This window comes from Bubalus bubalis, chromosome 1 (genome assembly GCF_019923935.1).
Source record: "Bubalus bubalis isolate 160015118507 breed Murrah chromosome 1, NDDB_SH_1, whole genome shotgun sequence".
NCBI classification, from domain to species: Eukaryota; Metazoa; Chordata; class Mammalia; order Artiodactyla; family Bovidae; genus Bubalus; species Bubalus bubalis.
The window spans coordinates 179,017,038-179,034,549 of NC_059157.1; the positions used below are offsets into that span (position 1 = coordinate 179,017,038).

General features: G+C 48.1%; 1 protein-coding gene across 1 annotated transcript in view; it reads right to left on the reverse strand.

The window, feature by feature from the left end:
* Positions 1–918: 918 nt before the first annotated feature.
* The window catches only part of EPHB1 (EPH receptor B1), a 463,088-nt gene continuing 446,494 nt past the window's right edge, over positions 919–17,512 (reverse strand). The window contains exons 13-16 of the mRNA XM_025291403.3: positions 14,553–14,702; positions 7,684–7,877; positions 5,709–5,864; positions 919–2,378 (exon numbers count right to left, since the gene is read on the reverse strand). Coding sequence (XP_025147188.2) covers positions 2,270–2,378; positions 5,709–5,864; positions 7,684–7,877; positions 14,553–14,702 — 609 coding nt within the window. The 3' untranslated portion in view covers positions 919–2,269. The remainder of the gene's footprint in view (positions 2,379–5,708; positions 5,865–7,683; positions 7,878–14,552; positions 14,703–17,512) is intronic.

Consider the following 17,512-nt stretch of genomic DNA (forward strand, 5'->3'; position numbering starts at 1 on the left):
GTCCACAGCCAGGAGGTGGAGGTGGACTGGCCTTGGTGGAGTCACAGTGAGGATGTTGGGTTTAGGAGGCTGCTTGAGAAATGTGGTGAAAAATTAGAATTCATTCTTGTGGAAAACTGAGACTAGATTAGCCAAATTGCCTAGCCTCATGAGACATGGCGTGGATCGAGGTCTTTGGGGATAATTCACAAATTATGCATGGAATTGGTGAGCTATTAATGAGGGAGGTTCTCTCCTCTACCTGCTGTATGGCTGGATGGGGCCCTTTGCAGCCATATGCAAGTCTGCTGAGACAGTTTGGATCGTCTCCTCCCAGCCTCTCACGAAGCAAAGGATGGAGCTTTCAGATAGGGCCCCCCCTGCATCAGAGCCTGTGAGCCTGTCTGAAGGGACTTCAAGAAGGTAAGTGTCTCTCCAGGTAAAGTTCCCTGAGAATAGGTAAAAAGGCTAATCTCACCTTAAATATGTTTGAAATTACCTAAGTGGGAAACCTAGCTTCTTTCTCTGACTACCGCACCTCCCCCAACACACACACACCAACTGCATGTTCACAGACCCCACAAGGAAGGGCCTGGATTAGTCTTCAGTGGCTTTCACAAAATTCACTTGGATGTGAAATCCTTGAATGCAGTGTGTAAACTGAGCTGAGGGCAGAGTCTGTGTTGCTGGTGATTATTTATGTTAATTTGCCCGTGACTTCTTGTGCTGTATATTGGAGGCTTTGGAGCCTCCTGTTTATTTGGCTCTTTTTTGGGGTCACATCAGTGAGAGTGATTCTCACACATTCTGCTTCTTGGGTGTCGTGGGGTCTGGGATTTCCCCCCACCCCTTATTAGGGGAAGAAAGGCAGTTATTAAGGATTCTCCCATACCATGGGGAGGGACCCGCTGGCGTCTGGGAATACACACTCTGACACCATTCTATGTAAACCCGGACATGCTTCTGCTCATTTTAATTAGACAGATAAAATTAGCAAGGAGATTAAGGAAAAAGGAGAAATTAAAAATATTTAAATGTTAGGTGGAATTTACAAAAGTGAATTGAACAATGAGGTACAGGAAGGAATGCAGAGAAACACAGACACATCTGAAACGTTCCTCAGATGCCACACAGCTCAAGCCAGTCCCCAGACGAGGGGAAGAAGAACTCTCTTCCTCACCTTCTTGAATTAGGTTCGGGGTATGTGGAAGAACATTCTCCAGAAACACCTTCCTTCTCCTTCTCTTCAGATGTCACCAAGAATAACGAATCAGTCAGTATCATTCTCGAATGGCCCACACTGCATCCAATTCAAACCACTCACCTGTTTCCTATCTGAATTTGCAAGCTTTCCGGAGATTTTTTCCCTTTTCATTTTATTTTTCTCCCTACTCTCTCTCCCCACTGAGCCAACAGGCCAATGGGGCCAATCAGAAAACCAGACCGACAACATGCTCCAGCCCCTGTGGATTTTCCAGGGGCAAAGACGTCCCAGCTCTTTCTTGTTTGCATCTGTTACGAACAAGCAGTTACCTGATAACACAGACATACATAGGCGTGCCTTTGCACACGGAAACAGGTGTTTTTTGTTTTTTTTTTTTTCCAATTTGTGGTTTCTTTTTCCTTTTTGCAGAAAATGCAAACAAAAGAAAAACAAGGTTTTCAATTGAAGGTACATCTCTTCTTCAATATGAAGACATTAATTGAATTGGTTGGATCCCCCATGCAGTGGTCAGCAAGGTCCTTTGGCAACTGACATAACATCTGGAGTCTCAGGAGCTGGGGTTTGTTTGAAGAAACTTCCCTACACAAGTCATGAGCAAAGGGAGATGGATGTGCGGGGAGGGAGAGGGCTCGTGGGGAGGAGGACAAAAGGAGAAAAGAAAAGAACGTCATTGGTGAGGAAGAAAATGGGAAATTACTTCTGTTTCTTCCCTCGACCTCCTTCCCTTTCTTCTTGCCAGTGGATGACTCCAGCCCACCCAGGGTGCGAGCTGAGTTCACTCTTGGGGTCTTTGACGCTTACTGTTTTGTCTTCACTTCCACTGAACATCACCTTTATGTATTTTTATGCTTACATATTTGGTTCCCCACGGCACCTTAAACGTGCATCAGTCACTGAGAAATGAAGGTTGCCTATTAGGAATAGGTCCAGCTTATTCTTCATTATGAGAACGCATTTCTCAGGTGAGAAGCCAGTCTCTCCAGAACATTCCACAGTGGTCAACCTCTGGTTCCCCTTGAGCCTAGTCCTTTTCCTTCCTCTCCTCCCCACAGAAAACAAGAGTTGTCATGCCATTGCCGTTGGTGACTGACTCATCTGGACCCTCATAGACAGAATGCTGTTCAGGATCTTCTTCTGATGACCTGCCAGGGTGACCCCTATTCTCAGGAGGTCTCTAGGAGGGAAAAAGCCACAAAGAAGGGACATTAGTGCTTTCCACTGGTCAGAACTCATCACAGAAGGCAAGCTTCTAATAATAGTGGGGTAGGCAAGAAAAGATGTTTAGAATCCAATGTGCCCAAGTTTATCGGAGGCTGGCAAACATCTAACTCAATATTCCCTTTCTCAATCTCAATTTCTCCATGCAGTGGCCCTTGCTTCCAATGCCCCCTCCAGCTTAGAAGACCCTGAAAGTGCTGTGCATTCTTCTTCACCTACAGGTTCTGGAGCAGCCTTTTCATTGTGTCCATGACCCTAGGCGGACTAGAACTTTCCTCTGCTATTTTTTTTTTTTTTTAACACTCCAAGCACAGACTGTATGGGGCTTTGGTTATTCTGTGAGGTTTCTGCCTAAATTAGTGATCACCCATTGTGATTGAAAAGATGTAGGGCTTGCCTAGTTTTCTGATGTTTTCCCCTGAGTTTCCATTTTCTGCTTCTGTTAGAATTTTAATGTCATGAATTTTTAAGAAGGGTGATCTCAAAATAACTTTCAAATATCTGCCCAAGCAGGAATCCAAGGAAGATGTTTAGGATAGGGATTTGGACTGGATTCATCTATGAGCTGTGAGTCTTAATATGAACAAGTTCATGGCTTATATTTGACTTTGGGGAGACCCATGCATCTTCCTTTAGTTAATAATATTACATTATTTGAGTGCTTCCCATGTGCCACATACTAATTCATTTATACCCATGGAAGCATTTCATAAAAACTGCCAAACCACTCAGAGTCGATGATAATAATTTACCAGCAATCATTTCTCACCTGTGTCCTGTGGGTAGACAATAGACAAGTGCCTTATATATACTATTCCACTTACCTCTCACCACAAACCAATGAGGTGGGTACTATTATTATTTGCATATTTATAGACGAGGCAAGCAGGGCTTAAAGAAGTTAAGTAACATGTTCAAGATCACACAGCAGGTAAGCAGTGGTGGAGCTGGGCTTCAAACTCAGGACGGCCTGGCTCTCAGTTACCCTGCACGGCTGCTCTCAGAATTCTTCTAATGTCCTGACTGTACTCCCTGAAGACCCCCCTGCCCCAGCAGAGCAGATGGGTCTGAGCACTGTACGTGAGATTCATGGGGAGGCCCCTGTACTGGCTTCCCGTCTACACCTGGGCCTCCCAACCCCTCCTTTCAGCTGGTGGTCAGCCTCCCTTGGGTTGCAGCTGGCCTAGATTGTCAAATTGTCCATGTCTTTTCAGCAAATACTTTTGAGAGGTATCCTTGAATTATGAATTCACAAATTGTCCTGCAATCTACTTTATTTAGGTACACGTGTTCTTTTTCCACCTTTTATCACTCAAGAAGCAAAGGAAATTGCTCCAATAGTGTGTGGACATTTTTTACTTTTAACTAAATCCCTTAATTTTCAGTTTCACTTTCCTTTTATTTTTCCCCTAGCTCTTTATCATGTGGCTATTCCCAGACTGAAGGAATGACTCCACTTGATTCCTTAGGCTTGTGGAGAATCAGGTGATGAGGGTCCCCATACTCATCCCATGACAGTGGGAAATCAGATACAGTCCTGTGTTCATGGACACTCACTCCACTTCTAAACCCAAGCATCCTTTTTAGCTCTGTAAGATGGGGAAGCTGGTTTTCCACTGGGAAGTGCTTATTTTTTATTTTTGGTGTCTGATGATAATTCATGATGGCAAGGGCTTTTTAAGGCATCACCGGGAATTGAACTCAAGTGTGAAAAAATGAATTCTGGTGTTTAGTGGATCCAAGGCTAGAGGGACATCCAAGCCATTTCCCAAGAGAAAGTGGAGGTTCCATCATTTCTGGAGGGAATAAACCTGAGAGATATGAAGCTGGACTCTAGGAAAATTGATTGCAGACTAGCAGGCTGGGACAGAAGGCTGAGGGTCAATAAGCTGTCCCCCTGGCACCCAAATGCTAGAGTTGGAAGACCCCCACCTCTCCCCAGGGACTCAGTAACTGGCCCACCCCAGGATGGAATCCCAGCCCAGAGCACTGTGTCTGAAACAGCACAGGTTTCAGTGTTTGTCCATTACCTGGCAGATTGACCAGGGGAAATATGTGTCACAGGCCACCAACCCCAGCTGCAGCAGGGCAGCTGGTCAGGTCCCTGCTGGTGTGTGTGTGTGTATGCATGTGTGTTCAGAAGTTGACTCTTGCCCACTGTAATCCAGATGCAGATTTGAGTCAATGCACATTAGAATTACCTAGGGAGTTTTAACATCCGGATGCCCAGGTCTCACCATGTCCCAAATCAATCATAAGATCTGGGTGTAGGAATCAGTAGTTAAAAGGATCTCAGGAGACTCAGTGTACATGCAGCAAAGTACAGCCCCGTGTGTCCCCAGTTGGATAGGCGGGAGCATACGGAGCCAGCAGTCAGGAAAGCAGGCTTCAGTTCCCGCTTCGTCACTCCTGACAGCCCAGTCTCCAGGCACTAATGCCATCGCCTTTCTGAATCTCTGAATGGAAGGGGTAGAACTAGATACAGATTTCCCAAACTGCAGGTCCACAAAACCCTGCCTTCTGAAATACAGTTCCACGGTATTTAATAATTTTCCATGGGCTTCTTTATCTCAGGATTTTTCATGGCCTTTACAGTGCTAATATGTGGAGTGAATCTCCAGGAGAGTGATAAAGTACTCAGTATTTCCTAAATTTATTTGACCATGGGACCTTTTTTCCAAGGAGAACCTATTAACATTTCCCAGAACGGGTGCTGCTCAGAACATTCTTGGGGAAATGATGGACTGCACGGGTCTTTAAGACCCTTTCTGGCTCTCATCTTATTTGAATAATTTTAGTTTTTGTATTCCTCCACACTCCTGTGGGGGCTGCAGTTGGAAAATAATTTGTGGGGGCTGGAAACGTCTGCTTATTTACAAGTGCTATCTGAGGACGAAGACAGGCTCCGGGCGCATAGGCGACTGCTGCTGAATCAGTGCTCTGCCTCTTCCTGCTCTGATGTTTAAAGTGCTGGCTGGCTGTGTTCTTTCCATCTGGATGCTCTTTTTGATGGGCTGAGTTTAAAAACTTAAATGGAGGAGAGGCTCTCGGTGATTAGGCAAATGACATATGGCAGTAGCTTGGAGGAACTCTCATTTGGGACCTGAAATAAATCTCAGCCTCCCCACCTCACCCCTACATCATTCCCAGGCTCTTCCCCACCAGGCCTGGTTCTATCCCGAGGTGGGGCTCTGAGGATGAGGCCAGACCCGCATCACGAGAGACAGCAGAGAGGGAGCCTTGACCTCCACCCTCAGGCAGGACAGAGACGAGGCCCACCACTTACTCTGATGTCATCTGGGTGACCAGCTGGAGGGATGTGAAGCCGGCAGTGAGGAAGCTGTCCCTGTACTGGCCCATCTTGATGGCACTGAGCCAGTCGTCCACGGTGGTGAAGGCTGTGAAGTCTGGGATGGAGCGGTCAAGTAGGGGCTGGGAAGGCCTGCGAGACAGACAGAGGGGAGCAGTGACCCTACAGCTGCAGGGGGGCGTGGGCAGACCACACTCTGGGCGGACGGTGGACTTCATGGAGGTTCGGCACCCCTGGTGGGATGAGGATTATGGAGGAAACCGGGGCTGACCGTTCCTTCTCTATACAGTTCTGAGCTGGCACAGCTCCTCAAGGCCAGGCGGCCCATCACCCTGCCCCTGGGCTCTGTCCCATGCCAGTCAGCCCAGACCAGCAGACTGACACAGCGTGGAGTCTGAAGGGAAGAGAAGGATCCCACTCCTTTGTAAACTGAAATCTAAGAGCTTCACCAACCAAAGATATGGTTCTTTTATAAATATATGAAGTTCACTGCAGGCTCCACAATGTCAGCAACATTCTTTCCTCCTTGTTCCATCCTCCACTGACTGAAAGAAATGGAATAGAGCAGTCCATCGCTGACCTTCTCTCGCATACTCTCAGAGCAGACCCCCAGGTACCACCCCCAGAAATCAGGGTGCCATTTTCACATCGCCCTCACCTTCAGCATCCACACCCAACCCTTCACCAAGTCATAAAAATTTAACTTTCAAAACCTCTCAAGCTCACTTGCTTCTTTCTACACAATTAGCCTGATTCAAGATGCTATCTCTATGGTTACTGCCATGTCTTCCTATCAAGTCTGTCTTCATGCTCCCCTCAACATCAGGTCCACACTAGCCTGCACTCTTTAAAAAAGGTAGATGTGATCATGACAGGAACCCCCATCCCTTACCCCTGATCCATGTCAAACTTGACCCACTTCAGTGAGTAATCATTGCTATGAAAACTCAGAGGCCTTAGCAGGGCCTAAAGGCTCTGAGTATCTGGCCCTTGCCTGTCTTCCCAGCCTCAGTCCCCACCTGGTCTCCTCACAAACAGCACTCCCAACACGCTGGCCCTGTCCTTCCCATGCTTGGGCCTCTGCACAGGCTGGAACCCTGACCTTCTGCTCCCACCTCACTTTCACTCAGCTACTGCATCCTCGCCCTTCAGCTCTCAACTGAAATAACAGGCATCAGGGTCGCCTCCCTCACGCAAGACCAAGGTGTATGCTCTCCAAGTATCACACACTTCCCTGCCACACTGGCCAGCGAAGTGTCAATTGGAGTATCTTTGGGCAACCATCTGATTCATGTGTACTGCTCCTAAACGATTCTGAGCTCCATGGGGGTGGGCATGTCTATCTTGTTCATTCTCTATGGCCAGCAAGGTCACAGCAGTTAGCACATAAGCACCCAATACACTCTGGTCCAAAGGATGAATTAAAAAACAAGTTAACACTGCAAATGTAGATGAGTGATGTACAGCTGACAGTTGCTGACAGTAGCTGACAGCTCTGTGCATTTGCTAGTAACACATCCAATTGCTCTAAATTTCTGTCCCATAGCTGTCAGGTTGGCCAAGGTTCCAAGTCTGCAGCTCCCCCTTCCTCACACTGAAAGGTGTCCTCTGGAAACTGAATTGCCCAGAAGTGGGGTCTCATATCAGCTAGATAAGATAAGCCTAATTATTACAGAGCCCATGCCCAGTCTATCTGACGCCAAAGGACATAGACCGCCAGACAGGTATTCGATCATCTGTCTACAGCCCATGCTGGGGATAGGGAATATTTCAGAAAGGTAGAGGGAAAAAAGGAAGGGAAGAGTCTTGGAAATTCTTCTATCTGTGGATAAGCTCAGTCACCTCTCCCTTGCTGTCAGTGGATTGAAGGCTAGCAGACTTGCTCAGGGCTCTTCCCAACTATGAGACCCCACCCCCACCCCTAGGCACCACTTTGCTCGACTGGACTCACACGGCGGTGATGGTAGCCACAGTCTTGAGACTTGCCGGGTTCCGGATCATCTTGTCCAGGGTGTTGACAATCTCTGCAAAGCGGGGCCGGCTGTTACGGTCCTTCTGCCAACAGTCCAGCATGAGTTGGTGCAGAGCAGCTGGGCAGTCCATGGGAGGGGGCAGCCGGTAGTCCTGCTCGATGGCATTGATGACCTGCAGAGACACACATGAGAACAGGTATGACTGCTGATGAGTCACTAGTCAGTCATTCACAAATTAGCCCTGGAGGGTGGAGCCTCCTTGCCCCAGGTCCTCATTCTGTGCCGCTATACCTCTCACTATAACAGACTTTATGGGCACTTGGCTTCTGCCCCTCGACTATGAGTTCCCAGAAAGCAGGGCCTGCATCTTATTGTGTCTTTGTGTCCCCAGCTACTCGGATAGGGCCTGACATTTACTAGATGGCTATGAAATGTTTGCTAAAGAACGGTTGGAGCTTCTCCTTTGAGAAGATACCAGGCCCAATCTTGCCTTCCTGGCAGCTGGTGGGACCAGGGCAGATGAAACAATGGCACACGGAAATGCAGTGAACCCACTATTTGCAAACGACACCCACCAGAGCCCATGGTGGGCCTCATCCTTCTACCGCTATGGGAAGAGAAAGGGAGAGAGGGGATCAGAATGTGATGGAGAACCTACTTCATGCCAGGGACCCGTTAGATGCTTTCTAGACTATCTGCCTTAATCTTTATGAGGCAGCGACAGGAATTCGATAGAAGATAATTTAGTTAAACAAACTGGTTCAGTACAATGACAATGGTAGAAATAACAAGGTGATCCAACATAAATATCTTCAATCAAGTTTTGTTAATTTTCATAGATTCCAGGGGATAATTTTGCAAAGATTTTAGTATCTGTAAGCACCCTTTACTTCTCAGTTTCTAATTCATTTAAATTAATTATGCCTGCTCTCTGCTTTTGGAAATGGTAAAAATAATTACAAGTGACCCAGTGCTAAACATACAAATTTATTATGGCACACTCATAGCACAATGCAAGGAATGGAATACAATGCAGGCCTTAAGATGTTGCAAAAATGTACCTATTGAAATGGAAATATACTCCCATTATTATATTAGGCAAAAGAGCAGGCTGTCTAAGTGCAGGTATGGTATAATTTTACTTTTGTAGAAAAACAAGAATCAAAACAAAACAAAACTAATAATTACACACATACATAGAAAAGTCCTTGGAAGGGTCTATACGATAGAGCTAAGGGTGGTTGCCCCTGGGTGGGTAGAAATGTGAATGCCCTTGTGTTTGTCTTTTTGTTTCTTTATATGTTTATACCCTATAATAATTAGGCATTGATTTTACATTAACACAACAGTTAAAGACCTTTAACAACATAGGAAATAATTTGGAGCTCAGGAATTTTCAGGTGTTTTTGCTTCTACTTTAAAATATGTCAGATTCATTTCAACTGATTATTCTTTTTTTTTTTTAACTTTGTAAATTGGTCAGAAAGTGAATATTCTTGATTAGTTTATACTGTTACAAATTCTATGCATGGTATTCAGGGCATGAGGGGGAATGAGATAATATAATAACCTGAAGTCATTAGAGATAATCAAGGTATATTATTACTTCTATTCAATGTGGCAAAAAAAAAAAAAAAAAAAAAAAAAAAAACAAAAACACCCACAATGTTTCAGGAAAACAAGCACACAAACCATACCAATATGATCACTTTATAAAAAACCAGCTACTGTGGACGTGCACTTTTGAATAATATGATATACCACCAACAAATGTTTATCTCGGCCAGACTGTTGTCAATCAGACTACCTATTACCCTCTCAGGAGCCCATTTTAGCCCTATTTCCCCATGAGGAAATGAATATGCAATCAGGGGGAGTTATTTACCTAAGGGCACGCAGCTAGTGAGGGACAGGGCTGGGAAAGAGATATCTAAGTTCATGTTCTGAACACCTTGAAGCCTACTCTTTCAGACTCTCTGGGATTGCCACAGTGATCTCAGCCTGGAGAACAGTCCTTGGAGCTGTTTGATGTCTTCATGGTAGGAAATGGGGATATGCAGCTAAAGCAAGTAACCCAAGAGGGTGAGTAACGAGGCATCCTTTCTAGCTCCTTCCAGACAGCCAGGTGGAGGGGCCCAGTCACAGAGTTCCCACTCAGCATGGGGACAAGTGGGATTATCCACTGAATGGCTCCACAAGCTCTGGATTGCCTAAAGACAAGCTGGTGGGGCCAGCAGGAGGGGTTTGTGTCCAGATTCAACTTCTTTGAGGGGGATGGGGCCCCTAAAGTCTTCCAATGCAAGGCAGCTCATGTTCCCCTACACTGCTGGCCTCGTTGCTCGAATTATTTCATGGCCAGATTCCCATACACCAATGTTCCCCCTAACAAGATTCCTCTTCTGCCTGCCCAAAAGAAGAAGGAGCACTGAGGCAAAGCCCTTCTGTGGGCACAGCTCAGAGGTGTGACCAGCTGACCCAAGCACTCCTGGCACATCATTGAGTGGCCAGAGTACTGGCATGCTCTGACTCTCCTGTCTGGGAGCTTTAGACCAGATGGCATTTAGTCGCTTTGCCCTTGTCTCCTCTACACACCACCTCTTTAGAATCTCCGAAAGACTGTTCTGGTGTTTGATTATGTATTTCCTCTGTTTGTTTGATGTGCTGACTTTCTTTTAAAGAGGACATCAAAGAGTCACTGATTCCTCCTCCCTGCAGGTCTGAAGCCCCATGCACTGGGTCGATGATGGTGTGGCATTGCCATTGAGCACAGAGACCTTGGAGATCTGGGTTAAAATACTAACTCCATTTCTTATTAGCTCCAGAAACATGGGAGAGTCTTGACTTCCTGAAACTGCACAGATGGGGGTGTCAGGAGAGCCAAGTGATACAATGAGGCAGTGTGCATTGAGCACCAAACGTTAGAGTCATGAAAAGGATCCCATCGTCACGTGGAGGCTGTCACTGTGGCCATGGCTATTACAGTGGAGGTCTTCTCTGCAGAAAGTGCTGCTGTTCTCTACCAGCCATCTGGAGGTTTAGGAAGATGGTGTCTGGAAAACACCAAGCAGGTAGTGGGGACTTGTTAAATGGGACCTCTCTCCCAGAGTGTCACCTTTTGTGATAGAGGAGACGGGAACCCCCTCCCCTGCTTTTGCTTACAAAATTGGACTTTATTCCATCTACTATTTCTTCTGGACAACTTTGCTGTTATTGCTTGAGTAGATAATACTTTGGGAGCAATGATGCTTCTTAAAGCTTTTCTCTCTGCTCCAAAGAAAAAATACCAAATCATTAGTTGGTATATGGGTAACATTAATCTATGATTTTACCAGTGGCTCAGTGGTAAAGAATCCACCTGACAATGCAGGAGACCTGGGTTTGGTTCCTGGGTCAGGAAGATCCCCTGGAGAATGAAATGGCAACTCACTCCAGTATTCTTCCCTGGGAAATCCCATGGACAGAGAAGCCTGGTGGGCTACAGTTCATGGGGTTGCAAAAGAGTCTGACATGACTGAGCTACTAAACAACAACATTCATCTACTTGTGTCCCTCACTGAAGCACTATATATTTGAAGATTTTTATTCTCTTTTTAAGGATTGGTGTTTTCTAAATTTTCTAAGTACATATAAGTTATATTCAAATTAAAACATCATTATTTCAAAAAAGTACTTGTGATCCTCTAATGGGGCTTGGGGATCACTCCCTGTCACACCTGCCTCACTGGCAGCTGTGGAAAAAGCCAAGAGGAGGCAGAATTGGGACTTACAGTCCTAACACCAGTGACTGCATCCAACTGCATCTGACTTGTGAACACAGATGTGACCCAAACCTGGGGTCAGAGGGCATCCTGCTGAGCAGACTTGAAAATCAGAGCAAGTCCTGGGCCCCTTGTGGGCTTCCCTGGTGGTTCAGACTGTAAAAAAAAATCCACCTGCAATGCGGGAGACCTGAGTTCTATCCTTGGGTTGGGCAGATCCCCTGGAGAAGGGGACAGCTACCCACTCCCATATTCTTGCCTGGGGAATTCCATGGATAGAGGAGCCTGGCAGGCTATAGTCCATAGCATTGCAGAGAGTCAAACAGGACTGAGTGACCTTCACTTCACTTCTGCCTGGGCCCCTTTCCTTGATCCATGACAGGATGAGATAAGTGGATGTTGAAAGACTGGCGATTGAAATGAGATCAGATGGTATTTCCAGAGAGAAGCTGATGGTGAGTGTGGCAGTGAGAACATGTCGGGCGCTGTCATGGAGCAGGCCTAACTCACTTTGAATGGTCTGCAGCGACAGGTGCAGTGGGCTGCCTTTGCTCATCTGTACCCTGGGATGGCAGGTGCGGGGTTGGGTGGGGATGAGGGGCAGGTGGTCTGGCCCAGGGGCCCAGGGCTGGTGCTCCTCTTTGAAAGGAGCAGGACCCCTCCTCTTGCCTCCTGTCCCCAGCGGGGCTCCCAACTTCCCCCAGACATGCACTTTTCATTAGTGAGTTGGGCGGTGGGCGGGCTTCCTCGACCTTCCATGTGGAGAGTGAAGTGGAGGAGCTCAGAGTAGTGGAGGATCCAGGGCAGAGGGGGTTAAGTTGAGCTCTGATGTTTCAATAAAACCGCAGCTCCTCTCCACAGACACTGCCACTCTCATTATCTCTGTCAATCAGATCCAAGCAGTAGAACTTCCAAGTTCTCTCTCTGGCTGACAAACTCTCTGTACATGTTCAAAGAACTTCCTGGGCTCTGGAAGCCCAATTACCAGCACTCCGACTTGCCTCTGCAATTCTCTTTCTTAAAGCCTTTCAATTGTCATCTGTAAAATCCTTTACTGCCACCACCTCAGTGGTTTCTGATGAGTCGGGCTGCAGCCGGGTGCCCCTCCTGGGTCTCTCCCAGGCCGGGTCAGGAGATGCCTTCTGAATGGGCAAAAGTCACTCTGCCTTCCACAGAGAGTAAACTGGTACTTGGGTCAATGGTGAAAGGCTTTATTTTAGGGGAAAAAAAAAAAAAACACAAAAAACGAAAGGAGAATAAAACTGCTCCTTTGCAGATGTTCCTATTCCCTTTGAGGCCCAGCTCAAGCATTAAATATCTGGAAACCTTCTTTACCTACCCCCAAATGTTCCCATAGCCCTGTGTATATGGTGCTGGGCTGTAAACCCCCAAAGAATAGAGCCAGTAAGCATAATGCTTAGTCACGGTTAGCAAACTCTGAGTGTCTGTTGAGTGAATGATTTGGGATTTCTGAAAGTCTAATATCAGAAACTTCATTTGTTTTCAGCAGAGGTGAATACATTTGCTGAGAATATCCTGAATGTCAAATCTTGCCTGTCAGAGAGTTTTCAAATCCATTCCACATGTGCTGAATTGTTCTTAATCGGATTACAGTCTCTGGGCAGGGCAACATGGGTCTGCTTTTTCTGGCTAACATTTATTTCTCATCTAGCTGACAGTGTGGACGGAACCAGAGTGCAGCTGATTTCATGAAAGCAGCCTCGGCATCAATTCTGACACTTACTGATTCGACACGCTACAGGAGCAGAGGCAAAGCATGGAGAATCAGAGATAATAGAGGATCTAGACACCACCCATGGTCAGCAATAGAACCTGGCTGAGGAGACAGCTTTTTCACCTGCTCTGGGCTGAAGGCACTCTACCCTCCAGGACAGGGGGCATTACTGCTAAGCACCCAGCTCCTTTTCTGTTTCATTAGACAGGTCACCACCTTTCTCAACCTTCTGAGCAACAGCCATGGCTGGAAACCTCTGACTGGACAGAGGACTGGTTGGGGGCCAACTTCTCCAGTTTACCAGTGCCTTGGGAGCCCAACCCATGATGGAAGTGCTTCTGGGGTGGCTGTTTTCCCCATCTGGACTGGGCCAGCCCTGTCTCTTCTTCCTTGGAGGTTGGGGAAGATAATAACTGCTCCCCAGTGATGGGAAGAGCAAGTGAGAACACAGGTAATGCAGATATTGCAGACTTCGATCCCCTTAGCCCCAAAGGAACTGTATATATTCAGAACACAAGAAGGAGTGGTCCCAGGGATGGGGTGGGGGGGATCCAGGTAGGATTTTGATTGTGACCTTATCAAAGCAAATCATCCACAAAACGTTATCCACTTTTTGGTAATTATGGAGCAAAGGATCCCATCTGGAACACCCCTAAAATGCCTCTGCTAAAAGCATCTCAGATGACGCTTCTCTTTCCTATCTCCCTGTCCCTTGCGGGTCAGGGAGGGGTGTTGCTGACCACTCAGCTTCGTCCCCGCCCAAGACCCGTCTGGAGCTGACCAACTCTGGGACTCTTGCTCAGCACCCCCTTCACCAACAGGTGCCAAGGATTCAGAAGAACAGATTCTCAGGAATAAGGGCCTTTACAATGAACTCCTCCCTTTAGAGCTGAGACACAGAAGTCGCAGACAAAAGCTGCTGCTGGCTCAACACAGCACATCTGTCAGAGCAGAGCAGCTGGAAGCCAGGTCCTGCCAGGCAACCAGCACTGCTCCCTCTCCATCACACACGGTGACAGAGGGCACGCAGGCAAGTGCTTGGCAGCAGGGTACAATTCCCTGGTCAACTTTGGGCCTGATCTATTCATGATTCAGGCCATTCAGAACCAGCCCATCATCTCCCAGATTGGTCAGGGCACATTTTCAGGCTTTGGGGTCATAGGAACCATCACATCTCTGTGCTGGGTTCTTGATTAGTTCAAACATTGGTGCAAAGGAGGCCCCTGAGTACCCTGCATCAGACACTTCACATTCAGGACCCAAGGCCCAGTGAGAAACCAGGTGGGCCTGGCATGCCAGAGCCCTGGAACCCCTGGGGTGAGGGTGGTAGCAGCCGGGAGCAGCTGACACTTACATCTTGGTTGGACATGTCCCAGTAGGGTCTCTCTCCAAATGACATGACTTCCCACATGACAATCCCATAGCTCCAGACGTCGCTGGCAGACGTGAACTTGCGGTAGGCGATGGCCTCTGGAGCCGTCCATCTCACAGGGATCTTGCCTCCCTGGGGGAAGGAGAAGCCTGGTCAGTCCAACTACTGGGTTCCCAGTTGAAAGTCGGTAAGAATAAACTGGGCACACACGTCCATCCTTCCACCCCTACCCCGATGTCTTGCGAACTAGGACAGTGGGGTCCCCAGGCAGAGGAATCTGCAGGGCTGGTCTCTCTCACACCACGTGTGGGCACATCGAATTGCTCCACACCAGGGGTGGTGACTGGGGCTGCGGTTGCATTCACCCCCAGTTCCCTATGTCCTGATCCTATCATCACCATGGGTGAGAGGAGCAGTGGAACTAACATAGATGCATAGGACACTGTGAGATCAGCTACGTGAGCCGTGACAGGCAGATGCGGCTCTGCTGGCCTACGGTATTGTACGTACAAGTCACAACACTTGGGTCAGAAGGAAGCTAAGCAAGCAAAACAGGAAGACAGTGAAGGTAACACCTCTGGACACCCCCAACCACAAATCACCCTCTGCCCCCTGCACCCTGTGCTCCAGCCCCGGGGACAGGCTGTCCTCACTCTGCAAGCCACAGGCAGCCCTGGCCACACTTGGTTTACCCGGCCCAGCACTGAAAGATGCTGGCTCTCCCCCCTGCCTTTCTGTGCAGGTTGACATCCAGAGCTGCAGACACTTTCCTAAATGGCCAATCTTAGGTTTGTTTCCCCATCTTCCCCCCTCCAGCCCCACCCTGGAAGTTTTCAGCTTGGCTCTCTGCTTGGCCCTCAGGTCATCTGCCAGACCTCAGCCTATTTTGTTTACCAGTGTGCATGCTCAGCCACAAAGTCATGGCCGACTCCTCGCGACCCCATGGACTAGCCCTCCAGGCTCCTCTGTCCATTAGATTTCCCAGGCAAGAATATTGGAGTGGGTTGCCATTTCCTCCTGCAAGGAATCTTCCTGACTCAGGGATTGAGCCTGCATCTCCTCCATTGGAAAGCAAGTTTCTTACCACCAAGCCACCTGAGAAGCAAGGGATTGCTATCCATCCATTTGTACACGTACCCCCTCAACAGATAGGCAGTGGGCACTGCTTTGTGCCAGGCCCTTCCTGGCACAGGAGGAGCTGGTGTCCCAGAGCTGAGCCAGCTAGGGGCCCTGCCCTCAACCTGCATGGGGCATGGGAAGGCAGACAAGAAACAGAAACTTAATATGTACTGTTAGCAAGATGGAAAGTGATGAGGGTGAGGCCGAGGGGGATACAGGGTGTGTGAGAACTGGAGGAGACTCCCTAACACTGGAAGGGGTCAGGGAAGGTGGCCAGGAACAGTCAGAAGGGCAGTTTTCTGGAGTCTTTGGCCAAATGTGGATACCAGTACTGTCCCTTTCTACCTGTGTGACTTAGGGAAAGTTATCTAACCTCTCTGTGCCTCTGTTTCTTATTGCCAAAATGGGGGTAATGATCACACTTACATAGTCAGGGTGTCATGAGGAAAACGGGGTTACTATCCATCCAGTGCTGGGGCAGGGCCAGGCATAGAGGGTCCATGCTATCCACTTGGTAACTAGTTAATCAGGCAGAGCATGTGGAGGAGGGAAGTCCAGGCAGAGAGGAGCACAGGCAGATGCTGGGGGTAGCAAGCAGCAGATAGGGAGGTAACTTCCCCCAATGTAGGGTGGTCAGAGCACAGAATTCTGAAGGGGGATGTAAAGAGAGGGGAGCTCTCTCGGGCACTGATGCCACTCATGGGGGCAGAGTTCATCATTCTCTAGGGGAAAAAACGATCCTCGTTTTTAAGTCTTCACACCAAACACTGGACTTCACTGTCCTGGCCCCATTGAGATGCCTGGGCTCTGCCTCCATAATACACGAGGCCTACATGTCCCTCCATCCCCTTCTCATCTGCTCCCTGCCTTGACTGAAGGAGGCTATTTTTATTCTGACCATCCTCATGATCTGTTCAGATCACCAGAAGTACACATTGGACTTCAGCAAAAAATACCTTTAAAATGCATAAGTGGTTAATCTGAGCACCAGTGAGAGAAAAAGGAGCAAGCTGCAAAGTGTATTTTTATCTGGTTTCCTAGCCGGGGTCTGGGAGGAATGAAGGCATTCTGGCCCCAACCTCCCCAGGCACACATCCAGCTTTCCGCAAAGAAGACAGCCCTGATTTCCCCCAGGACTGTGGCAGGCTTTTGTGGTGGGAGAGTCCTCAACTCAAATACCAGCCACGTGACAAATGCCTTGAGGGCAGGTTCTGGCTGCGGAGGCAACAGGATGCTCCGTCCTCACCATCCCCCCAAACATGGATGAATTTATTGGTTTTATCTCCTTGATACCACGGTTGGGAAGAGAGGTGGAAAATCCAGCCAGTGAACCAGGAGTTGTCGAACACAGTGTCCGACAGCTCAGAGATCCCATGCTGTGTGGCCACACTGGGTGGGGGATATTGCCACACCCGGGGAGGACCTGGGGCTCCCCTGGAGCAGAGGGGTCTCTCAATACAATACACCTGGGTTACGTAAGGTAGGAGAGAGCAGGAATTTAATTAGTGTCAGGCTGTGTGTGTGTGAGAGAGAGGCAATGAGACTCAGAGTGAAAACGTACCAGTGTGTGTGAGAGAGTGAGAAACAGAGAATTTGGTCATGTGGGTCTGTGGATCAGAGTCAGGGCTTCTCTTTTGCGCCTGTTTGTGTCAGGGAACAGGGAAGGGAGATGAAAGCGTGCTTCTCCTGAATTTCAAAGAGGCGATTTGGGAGTCTGAAGGTGTCCTCTCTGCCAAGTCTGGGGCAGACCCTGGGGGCGGCTTTGACAGCTGTGGCACCTCCCTCCTGCACGTCAGCTGGCAGTGCCAGGCCCCTGGCGAGGC